Raw genomic sequence first — 14,774 nt, 5'->3', positions numbered from 1 at the left:
TATTAATTTGAAAAGGATGACTCTTGTTGTCATCTACAAAGCACCGAGAGGACATCTTTCTCATATTGGTAGAGAAGGACTCGGTAAGGCCAGCGCGAGAGACGCTTCAAACAATCCTTATGGGTGTGGAACGGGTCAAGGAAGCAAAGGTGCATACATTAAAAAGCGATTTTGAGCCTATCTGCCTAAAGGACGAGATTCTATGGATGATTTTACCATGAAGGTGATAACGATCATCATTGACACTCGTTCATTAGGCGTGTACCGAATCTAGATTCCTACTTTACTTCTGTATACATAAAGTAATCATTTTATGCAAAGATAATCATATGAATCATAATAATTGAAAGGTTTTTAAAACAATTTAACTGAACTAAAATAAAGCATAAATAAGTTGTACCAACCTATAGTCTATAAATTTAAATACAAACTATCCTATGCATATGTCATGGTGTTCTAAGTTGCGATGTCACCGTCAGCCGTACATGGGAGCCTTGCCTTTACCTGGAAAATAAGAGTAGCACGTGGATTGAGTATTTTAAGAAATACTCAGTGAGTGTCCCCAATATTGAGGTTAGATGCAAACACACACAATCATTAGTCAGACCTATCATTTAAATCTGTATTTCTTTAGGTGACTATTCTAAGCAGGTAATTGGATGTGTATTTACTGTTCTACACACGACCCATACGTGCAAGTATGGACCCACTAGATTAGCACATCTCCTGGGCCCCTTTCTTGGTCGGGCTAGCATGCTCTAATGTTGTTGTCGAATACTTGGTAGGGATAGTGACCGTCGCTGCATTATGATAAACATAATGATCATTTTCATGCCTCATAATGTACGCGTCCGTACCATCGTAAAACGGAAAATTCTCTAATGCATGAGATCCTAACATTTTTCGTTTATTAAACCATGTAAATCTACTCCATTCATTTTTCCTTCCTATCATATCATGCACTTAACATGTTCTTCAACGTATCATATTATATCATGCACGTACCATATCATAAAGCATGTCACAACATGTATTACATCGCCAAACGTGTTACACCATAACATATATCATATCATTAGCACATTATATCATAACACGTGTCATAACATTAACATATCATATCACAAACATATCATATTCATATCATTTCATAAATATTTCAGACATAACAATGATATGACAAGTAAATCTACTCCATCTATTAGTAAATGTGAAGGCCATTTTTGTTTTTCCTCTCTATAAATAAATCTGTTGGGGAGGGATGGGAAGTTATTTATTTATTTATTTATTTTTATGGCACTGGCAGATAGCGGTTGCCCGAGGGCATTGCTCTTCGGCGACAACCATGGAGAAGTGAATGTGGAGAGATTTGGGAGTGAGTAGTGTAGGAGTATGTTGTTTGAGAGAATTTTCTAAAGTTGATTTTTATTAGGGGTGTACATTCAACCCGACAACTCGGACCAACCCAACCCGAACTATAAGGGTTAGGTTGGGTTGGATTAGTATTTTTGGTAGGATTGGGTTCATTTTTCTAAATCCGAACTGAATCGATTCGATTTTGGGTTCGTGGAACAAAACTTTTGAGTTGATTTATATATATTTTAAAAATACCTTAATATTTTCTACTGACTAAATATATTATTTATTATATAATACAAATAATTATTTAATTTAAGAATATGATATTATTTATTATATAATACAAATAATTATTTAATTTAAGAATATGATTTAAGATAGGTTTATTATATGATTCATACATTTTTGTTCCTAAATTATATTATAAATTTTAATGTATTTATTATCTGTATGGTTGTAATATTCAATTTATATATATATTTCAATTAAATATTTTTATATATTTTTTATTTTTATTATATACAATACATCTAAATTAATCGTTTTTATTGTTTATTTAATTTTATGATTTATCTTTCTATTTATTTATTTTATTTATTTATTTATTTATTTTTTTTACTTTAACCCATTCTTGTATTTAGTTTTATGATAATTTTGAACGGTTATCATTTTTTTAATTAATTTTTTTTTTCTTGTGAATAATTATAGATTGATTTAGGTTTATTGGTAAACTTTTAATATAAATAAAACTCCAAAAAAAAAAAATTTTGATAATCCAACCCAAACCCAACCCGAAAATAGAGAGTTGGGTTGGGTTGTAAAAAGTTTTGGGTTGAGTTGGGTTACCAATCCAACCAACCCGAACTACCCAAACCCAACCCGAAAATAGAGGGTTGGGTTGGGTTGGGTTGTGAAAAGTTTTGAATTGAGTTGGGTTACCAATCCAACCAACCCGAACTACCCAAACCCAACCCGAAAATAGAGGGTTGGGTTGGGTTGTGAAAAGTTTTGGGTTGAGTTGGGTTACCAATCCAACCAACCCGAACTTGGGTTGGGTAAAAAAAAAATAGGTTAACCCAACCCAATCCGGATCATGTACATCCCTAAATTTTATCGTCTCATTTAAATATTTATTTTCAAACTCTTTAAAAAAAGCATTTAAATTATTGTCAAACACTACAAATTTTATGTTTTGAGTCTTAAATTTGAAAAATAGAAATATAATTGAAAAATAAAAGGGAAATTAGAATAAGGAGAAATCATGGTTTTATTTATGTATTTATTATTTATTTTATTATTTATTTATTTATTTTCTTTTAAATAAATAAAAAAAGAAAAAATGAAAAGGAAATAAGAAAACCCTACCCCTTTTGTTCATCTTACCTTCCTTCCGCCGGTACCGTGAGTTTCACCCGAACAGCTCCCTTTCGTTTTCCCTCTCTCTCCGGCGGATATACCACGACGATTCCAGTAATATCGTAGGGCGGCGAACAGCAGCACCTCGCCGACGTCGTTCTTTGTAGCTTGCGACCCACGGCGGCAATTTCTTCTCCCTCTCGTCTTCTCCGGCGAGCGACGGACGAAAACACATAATTTCCAGCGTCTTCATCTTCTCTCTGGCGTGCGAAGAGACACACGACGCGGGACCCACGCAACGTGACGCTTCAACTCTTCCGCAACGACGGATGGTTTGTTGGACGGCTGTGCAACCAGCCGACGTGACCTCACGGATTAGTAGCCATTTCTGCATTGGTTAGGGTTTTCAGCAGCGTTTTCTTCAGGTTTGGTAAAGACCCATATCTTTTCGGCTTTAGTTTAGTGTTAACCATTCGGTAAAGGATTTAAATACGCCGGATTAAGTTTATTCAAACACTAACAAGCAAGCCTTCGAGACTGATTTGGAGGGTTCAAATTAAGGTTTAATATTGTTTTGGGAGTCTTCAGAATAGCTTAGGAGCGGTTTAGAACGTTTAGAAGTAGATTAGTGGTCTGATTGTTGTGTTCTAGCTTGCTGTGTCATGTCTTGAATTTGTGATATGGATGTATGCTGTAATCTGTGATGTCTTCGGTAAGGACCCACTTCTTTTCGGCTTTAGTTTAGTGTTACCCATCTGGTAACGGCCTCAAATAGCAGGATTAAGTATATTCAAACACCAACCAGCAAGCCTTTGAGGTTGTTGGTGGCGTTCAATAGTTCAGGACTGGTCCAGTGGGTTCAAATTAATGTTTAATATTGTTTTGAGAGTCTTTAGAATAGCTTACGAGCGCTTTCGAACGTTAAGAAGTAGATTAGTAGTCTGATTGTGTGTTCTTGCTTGCTGTGTCATGTCCTGAATTTGTGATATGGATGTTAAGCATGCTGTCATTTGTGATGTCTTATCTTTCGGCAAGGTTCGGTATTCGGTAAAGACCCACTTCTTTTCGGCTTTAGTTTAGTGTTACCCATCTGGTAATGGCCTCAAATACGCAGGATTAAGTTTATTCAAACACCAACGAGCAAGCCTTTGAGGTTGTTAGTGGCGTTCAATAGTTCAGGACTGGTCCGGTGCGTTCAAATTAAGGTTTAATATTGTTTTGGGAGTCTTTAGAGTAGCTTAGGAGTGCTTTAGAACGTTAAGTAATTAGATTATTAGTCTGATTGTTGTGTGCCAGCATGCTGCGTGATGTCTTGAATCTGTGATATTTATGCTACAATGTACTAAGGTATATTTTTCCCCTTCTTTTTGTGGATATTTCAGATGAGCCTTGCAACTAATTCTCCAGCTCACTCATCTAGTAGTGACGATTTTGCTGCATTTCTTGATGTAGCCCTAGAATCCCATTCTTCTGACTCGTCACCAAACAAAAACGCCGAGGTTGGCAATAATGTTGAAAGTGAGAGGTACAGCTAATTTCTAAACTTAATAAATTTCCGATGATCTTTGAAATTAGTAATGTCTAAAGACTGTGATTTGGGGTTCTTTTTTTGTTTTGTTAATCTAATGTGTTTATTACTTCAATCTACAATTAAGTAGGACGTATTTTGTAGTTGCCTGACTCTCTTTTGAATCTCATACAGAGAAAAAGATGAAATGTGAATTATTATGATTAAGAGTGTTGAGTTCCTTTTTTCAGTTTCTGGACGGTATTTTTAAAACAATTGATCATGTTTGGTATGGTACGATGTTCGATAATTCTTGTTGAAATGGGATTTCATGATTGGTTTAACATTCCAGATTTCCCCATGTGACTCTCTTGTGCTAGTTTTATAGCAGTTTGTCGATTCTAAGCTTTAAAATCTCAAACCCTCAGTTTTTTAGGACTTTTTTTCAAAAAGAAACCTTATTTCCAAGAGGAAGAATGAAAGAATAAGGTCAAGCTGCAAAGCCGTACGAAAAAAAGAAGATTATAAAATCTTAGACTATGGTAGATTATTATTTACCGTACGTGTAATTATTATTAAAAGTCTAAAAATATGGTAGATCAGATTCTGCTAATAACTTCTCATCGCCCAATAAGTGTCGTAAGTAATTTCTGTGTTTGTAATTTGTATTCTTTTTCCTTTTGCATGATTTACAGCATTGAGTTGTGGCAAATGGCGACTATCATTTCTGCACTTAATAACGGGGTTTGTAGGATTGGTTATAAGTTATAGCCATATAACTAAATTGTGGTAGTTTATCTTCATTTTATCAATTTAATCTTTCAATCAGTTTTTATTCAATTCATTCAATTTTGTAGGATAAAACGTCGTAAGGTGGAGAAGCTGGTATGCTCGGAGGAGGACACTCTGTGTGGAGTTGAAGAGCAAAGTTTAGGTAAATTAAACTGTTCCTACTAACCCCTTTTGTTATCTATCTCTTACTGGCTCTACTCTTTACTTTCATTATAGCCAATTTGTGGCTGCCACCTGTACCGTACTTAACTTAGTCCTTACCACTTAGACGGCTGACTAACTATATGACGTACTTGCTTATTGTGTTTTTGATGGTTGCCTTCTCTTCCCTTCGTGTATGCAAATCTGATTGGAGGCTTGTCACCCTTTTTTATCCATCTTTTATTTGTATTGCATGAGCTTATCTAAGAATCATCTAATGTTGGCTCCAAAATGATCTAGATATAACTACCTATCGGTGTTTTCACGTAAGAAACTATGAAATTGGTCCATAAGGGTTAGGGAGAACTGGTTCAAGCTTTGGAGGCCACCTACCTAGGATTTATGCTAACATAGGATGAGAGTTAACCACCTTGAGTTGGCTTAGTAGTCAAATAAGGGTTATGAAAATAATAAAAAGCTTAGAGAGAATGAGTTCAAGCCTCGATGGCCACCTACCTAGGATTTAATATCCCATGAGTTTATTTGGAAACCAAATGTTGTATGGTTTGACTGTTGTCTCGTGAATTGTTGTAATGTGTACAAACTAGCTCAAACACTCATTGGACGAGAGTTGTTCTTATATATGGTAGTTGTGATCGATCCTTGGTCTAAATTAATAGTCATTTTTAGTTCCTTGGTCTAACTTTGTGGTATCTGAATTTATCAACTATTTCAGTCCAGCAGTTCTCTGCTCGCCATATATCCCTTACTTTGGTTCCTTTATTCCTTTACTAATGTATCGCGTTCAGATCCGTGTAATTGTAACTTATTAACATAAAGATACAAAAGCCTTCATTTCGAATCAAGTATTTGACTCCTTGTTTTTCTGCATTGGGTTTTCTCTAACTGTTGAATTCTGCTATTTTGAAAATAATAATCATTGCAGAAGTATTATCAAAGCAACAATTATGCAGTCATCCTGGTTCATTTGGAAATATGTGTATCATCTGTGGGCAGAGGTTGGATGAGGAATCTGGCGTGACGTTTGGGTATATTCATAAGGTTTGTCTTCTTCATATGGATATCTAATTATCTACTGTTCTTTGTTACCATGTATAGAATGTTTGGGTGGGGTGGGCTCAAAAGGCATGGTAGTTTGCAAAATGGGCACCATTTAGAAGAGGAATGAGAAATGATGTCAATCATAAGGCCTTGTAATGGTAGTTTACAAAATGGGCGCCATTTAGAAGAACGAGAAATTGAAACGACCCTATTTTTCTCTGAAATAGAGCTGCTACTACATGCATGATATGACTGTTAAGTGCGGAAATATTCATTTAGAATATTCCAAAAACGATGTCATAGACTTAAACGTTCATAATATAATCTTTAAATAACATGACAATTTTAATAAAGTAAAGAAAATAATAAACAATGTCTTGGTCTAACCTAAAGTCTACAAAATAGGTTCATGTCTTTGATCGCGACGTCGCTGTCATCCCGTCATCCATATAGGGATCGTTACCTTTACTTGAAATGTAAGAGTAACACATGACTTGAGTACTTGAAAAAAAAAAACTAAAAAAGTAACCCCATTGTTGGGGCTAGGAAATGCAAACACATGCAATATGGTGGGATCTATTTTAACATATCATAGCATGTCCTTAGGCTGTTTGACAGTCAAGACATAGTTGGATGTGTAGTACTTCTCTACACATGACCCACATGTGAGCATGTGTCTACTAGGTGGGCTTGTACACCCCTTTGGCCTGGCTCGTCGGGCTAGCACTTGCTAACGGGCTCTTGTCAAACACCACGGCAGGAAAGGGCCTGCATAATATTATGACAAACATAAAGGTCGTAAATTATAAGTCGTAATGCACGCGTCCGTATTCATCATATTGGAGAAGTATCCTGATGCACATAACACACAAATATGCATGAGCTTTCCATAGCATATAATCATGGGATAATGTATGATGCAGGACAAACCTTAATTTATCTAATAAACGTAATAAGTTAGTGAAGTATGCTTACATAGTTTTTTTGTATATTTTGTAATACGCAGTATAACTTTCATGACATGGTTTAAGGAGGTTTATGCATCATAGATTAACAATTTCTTAACAACTTTATACAACATGACATGATCACAAAAATAACACAATTTTATTACATGATATAGCTTATCATAGCATATGTGCATAACATGACAAAACATAGCCTATCATGTCAACCAGGGGCCACAAGGCATGTATCATCGTACATTATACAATTCATCCAATCAAGTCGATAGTAGAGTCACTTACTTGGTTGGCCTAGGTCGAAGTAACTACACTTTCTTGATGCTAGCTTAATGCTGAACCTTGAAATTTTAATTCTACCTAAGGAGTCCCACTCATCACTTCAAATTCAATATGTATAAAATAATTTTAACTTAACTTTAAATGATTTTAAATTAGCTAAAAAAGTAGCGCTACTAACTTTAAATGCCTCCCAAGTGTTGAAACTAGTAGGGAAGGGACCTAGCATATCAGACTTAAGCTGGATCAGACGAAAAGTCGACTAGGAGCCGTCAAAAAATGTAGTCTTTGATTGGCTCCGAACTGCTCAAGTGAAATGAAAAGAAACAATTGTTGTAACTTAGTAAGCCAAGCGTTCTCTTCTTTATAAATGGAGTCCAAGTCTCCACCTTCTCAACCTAACAAATGTGAGATAACTTTTACGATATTTTATTTTTATTTTTTAATTTTAGGTTATTACATCATACATATCTAAAAGGAGCTTTCATCCTCGGAAGTGTTTTAATGTTGAAATTACTCGAGATAACTTTTACGATATTTTATTTTTATTTTTTAATTTTAGGTTATTACATCATACACATCTAAAAGGAGCTTTCATCCTCGAAAGTGTTTTAATGTTGAAATTACTCGAGAAATTTCTCTCTCATCTCTTCTTCCTGATCTCATAGAGCTTCTCCCGCTTGATGGTTTTACTATAATGACTTTGGCCAAGTAAGTGTGATGTCAGTATTAGTGGTACCAATGCTTCAGTCTCATAAACAGTTTTGCGGTGTGAGGTGTAGAAACTTGGAGTGGTAATAGACGGATAAGTTATGCTTGAAGGTGGCACTGATGAAGGGCATTATGTGATTCAAACCAAAGGGCCTAAGTTAGCCGTCTATTTCACTCCCAAGTTTCTACTTCAACTGTGACATAGATAAGCTTTATTGCAGTCCTTTGCCATGCATAGCGTATTCCACGTATCCATGCTTCACAAATACGTGATTGGCTTGACTCATGTGGTAGAGTACGAGTTCTTACAGCTACACAAGAACCTAAGTTTCGTGGAATGTTAGACCAAGAAGTGAAGGTTCTATTTATTAGGAAAATGGTTTTTGTTAAGGTCTATAGCAAAACCATCAAGCGGGGAGAAGTCTTGTGGGATTAAGAAGAAATGAGAGAGAAATTCCCTGAGTAGTTTCAACATTAAGATACTTTTGAGGACGAAAGTTCCTTTTATATATGTATGATGTAATAACCCAAAATTAAAAACAAAAAAATAAAAGAAATAAAAGTTGTCCCACATCTATTAGGTTGAGAAGGTGGACATTTGGATTTCATTATAAAAGGGAGGTCTCTTGGCTAACTAAGTTACAACAATTGCTTTCTCTCATCCCACTTGAGTAGTTTGGAGCCAGTGGGAGAATGCGTTTTTTATACTCGGGCGCTTCCCTATTGCAAAGTTAAGTATCGGAGCCCGTGGGAGAATACGTTTTTTATACTCGGGTGCTTCCCTATTGCAAAGTTAGGTAAGCCAATTTCCATAGTAGAATTCTAAGTTATGAGCATAAGATTCCTCGAATAGAATTAAGTTTCAAGGGGCATCTTTAAGTTAGTGTCAAGGAAGTGTACGCTTGGTTGGATGAATTGTATTAGGTATTATGATGCGTGCCTCGTGGCCTTTGCATATGTTATTTGTATGATTGATATGTTGTGCTATGATATGCTATATTATGTTATGATAAAATATGCCAGGTAATAAAACTATTTTATTTTTGTGATCATGTTATGTGGTATAAATTTGTTAAAAAATCGTAATTTATGATGTATAAACTTTTTTAGACTATGCCATGAAAGGTACGTTATGTATTACATAATGTACATGAATTATGAACTTATTATGTTATAGATAAATGGATGTTTGTCTTCCATCATATATTATGCTATGATTACAATCTATTGGGACCTCATGCATATTTGTGTCTCACATGCATTGGGATACTTTCACAATATGATGAGTATGGACGCGTACACTACGACTTATGATTTATGACATCCATGTTTTCCATGATGTTATTCGGGCTCTTTGTCTCATGTGTTCGACAAGAGCCCATTAGCGAGGGCTAGCCTAACGAGTTAGGCCTATAGGGTGTGTGAGCCTGCTTGTTGGGCCCATCCTCGCACGCGCAAGTCATGTGTAAAGAAAGTACTACACATTCAACCTTGCTTGGATTGGAAAACTACTTTAGGTCATGCTATTATACATTCCACCATGTTGCATATGTTTGCATTATCTGACCCCAATAGTGAGGTTGTTTAAAATACTCAAGCCATGGGCTACTCTTATATTCTAGGTGAAAGTAAGACACCCTTATATGGATTATAGCAGCTTGCAATGAAGGCCATGAAACTAGTGTTAGTAGTTGCATTTTGTCTATGTTGTAGCCCTTAGGTTAGACAATGACAGTTTTTCTTTGTTTTATTTAAATTTTCACGTTATTTATTTTTCATTGTTTTGTTTAGAGCTTTTATTACAAATGTTTAAGTCCATGACATTGTTTTTTAAATATTTTAAATGAATGTTTTCGCACTTAACAATTATGTCAGGTACGTAGTAGCAGCTCTATTTTTATAACACTTGAGAGTCTGTCTGGTTATACACAGCTTTGTTATTCTGTTTTTCTCGGACGTCGGTTCTGGCATGCATAGTTGTCTGAGGCATTTTTCTCTGTGGGACATAAATCTATGAATGAATTTGAGTTTACATTTCATGTTGTCAACCTCTTAACCATATATATCTGACGCCACCTTCTCGCCTCGTTGCCATTCAAATACTTTACTTGTGCATTCCCCTGTCTATGATTTCCAGCTAATGGAGCCATGAATCCAGTTTCTCAACTTTCTGCTGGAAGATAGTGAATAATTCCATGATCCTTTGGCTTTGCAGAATATCTCATTCCCCTTCATTTATATTTATCTGTTTCTTATATAAAAAAGGAAAATAGTGAATAGTCCCATGTAGTTGACATGTTTATGTTGGCCCATATTTTTGTATTTGTCATTCCTTACCTTAATTCCGAATCCCCTTAGGGGAAGAAAATAAGTTTCTTGAAATTTTCAATTTCAAATTGTATCCCTACGAAAAAAAATATTGCAAGTCAAAAGACTACTTCACCTAATCATTCGAATCTTTGTTTCGTAGTCTATAAATTATACGCCCTCTGGTTCTGGTTGAATCCCGTTATATGCATGCTAATGGGGCTAGTATGTTTCTCATTGTGGTTCACCTTCATATTTCTCATGGTCTATATCATGCGAGTTATAACAGCCCTAGGGAATTTGTTTGGTGTCTCGGTGTTGTAATCTTCCTATTAATGATTGTGACAGCTTTTACAGGATACGTACTACCTTGGGGTCAGACAAAATAGATTCTAGCTATGGATATTTACTTGCTATCACTGGAGAAGTATCTTCATTTATATATGCGTCGTTGATCAATATATTAGCAATTTCTTATTAAAAAAATGAAAATAGTGGAATAATCCGATGTAGTTTGAGATGTTTTGTTAATATATATTCTCCCTTTAGTCATATTCAACTACCGTTGACAAAATAGACGGTAAGTACCAATAACTTGTAACGTGCTAGTAGCTCGAACTATGTGCTAACGATATGGCCCATCTGATAATCTTGTAGGGACTCCGACTTAATAATGATGAAATTAACCGGCTACGCAACATCGACATGAAGAGCTTGTTGCAGCATAAAAAGCTTATCCTGGTTCTTGATCTGGATCACACACTGTTAAATTCAACCCAGCTGGGGCATTTGACACCTGAAGAGGAGTATTTAAGGAGTCAAATAGATTCTTTAGAAGGTACATTGTCCTCTCATCTATACACAACTATATCTTCCAAGTCGTCCATATTAACAATCCATCCTTCTCCTCCAAAAGGAGATTTTAGTAAATAACCAAATACATAGTTCTTCAATTGCTGTCTTTTCACTATATGACTGAAGATCTGTTAAGAATTTAGGCTTCAATGGCCTGTTTTGGGATGAAGCGTTTGACATAATTTCCTTATATAAACTCTGGAATGCGTATCTCAAGCCTTTTTTACTTTCAATTGAGCATTTTTTTTCTCTTGTTCCCTTGGACCATGAAGCAAATTGCACCTTTTTCTGGTCTTGACTGTAAAATTAGTGTTTAGTTTAATTTTATGCTTGGTTTCTAATTAATCTTTAAAATTCGACTTAATTGTTTAACCTTCCAACAAATTCCTGATGTTGGTTGCTCTATTCGTTTTTGATGCTGTGGTGAAAATTTTGAACAGATGTCACGAAAGGCAGCCTTTTCCTATTGAATTCCGTGCATACGATGACAAAGTTGAGACCATTTGTCCATACGTTTTTGAAAGAAGCTAGTCAATTATTCGAGATGTATATATACACTATGGGGGAGCGAGCATACGCGTACGAAATGGCAAAGCTGTTGGACCCCAAAAGGGAGTATTTTAATTCCAAAGTTATTTCTAGGGATGATGGCACTCAAAAGCATCAAAAAGGTCTTGATATCGTGCTGGGTCAGGAAAGTGCTGTTCTGATCCTCGATGATACCGAAAATGTAAGTGCCTCTTCAATTAGCTAATATACGTGATCTCTTGATTCTGCCTAGTTATCACCATTGAATGAGCGTGTAACCGTAGGATTCCCGTCATACATGGAAAGAGGCCGATAACTCGAGTAATGCACTCGGTTGAAAAATGTTCTCTTCCATGTCTGAGAAGAAGGTCTAAATTCGTTCAATAGATACGAATCTTGTCTCTTGCTATGAAAGTATCTTAATTCGTAAATTTAATGCAGCATATTGGCTCCCGAACTCCGAAAGTTTTTTGTTTATCCTGTTCGTTTATGATTTATTTTAGTTGAAGAAGCTTTCTGTAATCTCGAGTTTATCTTTCTTTATTCTTTAGGCTTTCTTTTGTGTTTTTTCTTGAAGAATCTCACTTCATTACTCCTGTGGATTATCTTGTAATGGGTAGTTTTCTGAACTGCCTATTGTTCATACATATGGAGCTAAACATTGTCAATTGATATGATAGGCATGGACAAAGCATAAAGAAAACTTGATATTGATGGAGAGATATCACTTTTTTGCTTCAAGTTGTCATCAATTTGGCTTCAACTGTAAATCTCTATCTGAGTTGAAGAGTGATGAGAGTGAAACTGATGGGGCACTGGCGACCATCCTGAAAGTTCTTAAGCAAGTTCATAATATATTCTTTAATGTATTTCTCTCTCCCTCCTGTTTCCAAACTTTTGTTCTTTATTTGCCCCAATCTCACTGTTGGGAATTCTTCTGCAGGAACTCTCGGATGATTTGGTTGACAGAGATGTGAGGCAGGTACGTGCTTCTTGTAATGATTCCTAAATTTTTGTCTTTAAACTTCAGTTCCCATTTTGATTATGTAGCTGTTGACGGATAACACATCGGTTAAGTTATAGGTTTAAGCTTTGAACTATCGAGATTCATGTTTAATAAATCCTTGATCTTTTAAAAAAAATGTCTAATAGGATTTATATTTCCTGAGAGTGTAATAACCAAGGCCCGCCGCTAGCAGATATTGTCTTTTTTGGGCTTTTCCTTTCGGGTTTCCGCTTAAGGTTTTTAAATGCGTTTGCTAGGGAGAGATTTCCACACCCTTATAAAGAATGTTTCGTTCCCTTCTCTAGCCAATCTGGGATCTCACAATCCACCCCACTTCTAGATCCAGCGTCCTCATTGACACTTGTTCCCCTCTTCAATCGATGTGGGATCTCCAAATCCAACCCTTTCGAGGCACAGTGTCCTCGCTGGCACACGTTCCTCTTTTTGGGATTTCACAATCCACCACCCTTCGAGGGCCCAGCGTCCTTGTTGGCACACCGCTGGTGTCCACCCCCCTTCAAGGCTCAGTGTCCTCGCTAGCACACTGGCCAGTGTTTGTCTCAGATACCATTTGTAACAATTACACCTATCAAGAATGTTACGGCCCAAGCCTATCACTAGCCGAGATTGTCCTCTTTAGGTTTTTCCTTTTAGGGGCTTCCCCTTCAAGGTTTTTAAACACGTTTGTTAGGGCGAGGTTTCCACGCCTTATAAAAAAATGTTTACTCTCTAATTTTCCAATTTTATGTCTAACAATTTCTTGATAGTTTTGATGTTTCAAAATTCATGGGAAAATTGAAAGTTTTAGCTCTTATTGGATAAAATTCACTGTCATGAAAGTTTTGATATTAATATTTTTATTACCTTCAATTAAAAACAGGTTTTGAAGACCGTTCGAAGCAAAGTTCTGGAGGGATGCAAGGTCGTCTTCAGCCGAGTCTTTCCGACCAAATTTCAGGCCGAAAACCATCATCTTTGGAAGATGGTAGAGCAGCTGGGAGGCACTTGCTCAACCGAACTCGACTCGTCTGTGACACACGTTGTCTCAACAGATCCTGGAACGGAGAAGTCACGTTGGGCATTGAAAGAGGAAAAGTTTCTGGTCCATCCACGGTGGATAGAAGCATCCAACTACTTCTGGAAACGGCAAGCCGAAGACAACTTCCCGGTCGAGCAAAGCAAGAAACAATAACACAGGTTCTCTCTTTGCAGCAAGTAGTCTCTCTTTAAATATAGATCTTTGCATTGGTTGGGGGCTTACTTGCTCACCTGTTTGTAGGTATTCATCTCTTCAAGGGTTGATTCAAAGTCCAGCTCTTTGGTTCATGTAGATGTGTAGATGCGTTGTGTTGTAATTTTGGGTAACCATTTTGAGTTGTGGGTTATACAATTGCAGGGCTGTTACTTTAACCAGTTTGGCTTGTGTTCCTTTTAAAAAACATTCAAGCCCTATGGTTCTGTATTTGTGATTCTTCTCATGTATTTATCGGAGTTTAGATAAGAACGCGTAACTCGAAAGTTTCGTGAAGGAATCTAGCAGAATTATATATTAGAAATAACAATGAGGTTGACTTCGAGTTGGTTTCTAGGTTTACTTTTTTTTTTTTTTTTTTTTGAACTCCCTACCTGAAAAGTTATATATTATTTAAGCTACCGTTGTTTTTTTGCTTGCATGCTATATAACACCGCTCCCTCTCTTGCTTTCAAAACTCTTTTCAAAACCTCTTTCCCCGCTTTCTAAAATCTTCTCATGAAATCGAGACTTGAAGTTTGTATACATGTTGCCTAAGGCAATGTGATCCGAAGTTGGCTTTGACTCATTTAGTGTTGAGAGTGAGTATTGCACAATAGCCAAATTCGCCTAGAAATTGCAATTGTGACATGGGTTACAACCCAACCTAACCTACTT

At 36.2% G+C, this 14,774-nt stretch overlaps 1 protein-coding gene across 3 annotated transcripts; it reads left to right on the top strand.

The window, feature by feature from the left end:
* The first annotated feature begins 2,712 nt into the window (after positions 1 to 2,712).
* LOC111432775 (RNA polymerase II C-terminal domain phosphatase-like 4) lies at positions 2,713 to 14,450 on the top strand. Of its 3 annotated transcripts, none has more exons than XM_023069720.1 (10): positions 2,713 to 3,140; positions 4,098 to 4,240; positions 5,080 to 5,156; positions 6,102 to 6,217; positions 11,134 to 11,314; positions 11,772 to 12,061; positions 12,540 to 12,725; positions 12,803 to 12,841; positions 13,746 to 14,062; positions 14,145 to 14,450. In XM_023069720.1, exons 2-9 carry the CDS (start codon positions 4,098 to 4,100, stop codon positions 14,055 to 14,057), a joined length of 1,344 nt encoding a protein of 447 aa, XP_022925488.1. In that variant the 5' UTR covers positions 2,713 to 3,140; the 3' UTR covers positions 14,058 to 14,062; positions 14,145 to 14,450. The 3 variants fall into 3 exon arrangements, with proteins under 3 accessions (XP_022925488.1, XP_022925487.1, XP_022925489.1); XM_023069719.1 differs by having other exon boundaries at positions 2,713 to 3,145; XM_023069721.1 differs by lacking the exons at positions 2,713 to 3,140; positions 4,098 to 4,240 and adding an exon at positions 4,273 to 4,966.
* The last annotated feature ends 324 nt before the right edge of the window (positions 14,451 to 14,774 follow it).

This window comes from Cucurbita moschata, unplaced genomic scaffold (genome assembly GCF_002738365.1).
Source record: "Cucurbita moschata cultivar Rifu unplaced genomic scaffold, Cmos_1.0 Cmo_Scf00040, whole genome shotgun sequence".
NCBI lineage: Eukaryota > Viridiplantae > Streptophyta > Magnoliopsida > Cucurbitales > Cucurbitaceae > Cucurbita > Cucurbita moschata.
Note: the sequence above shows the minus strand (reverse complement) of the source record. Positions and strands in the feature narration are given on the sequence as shown.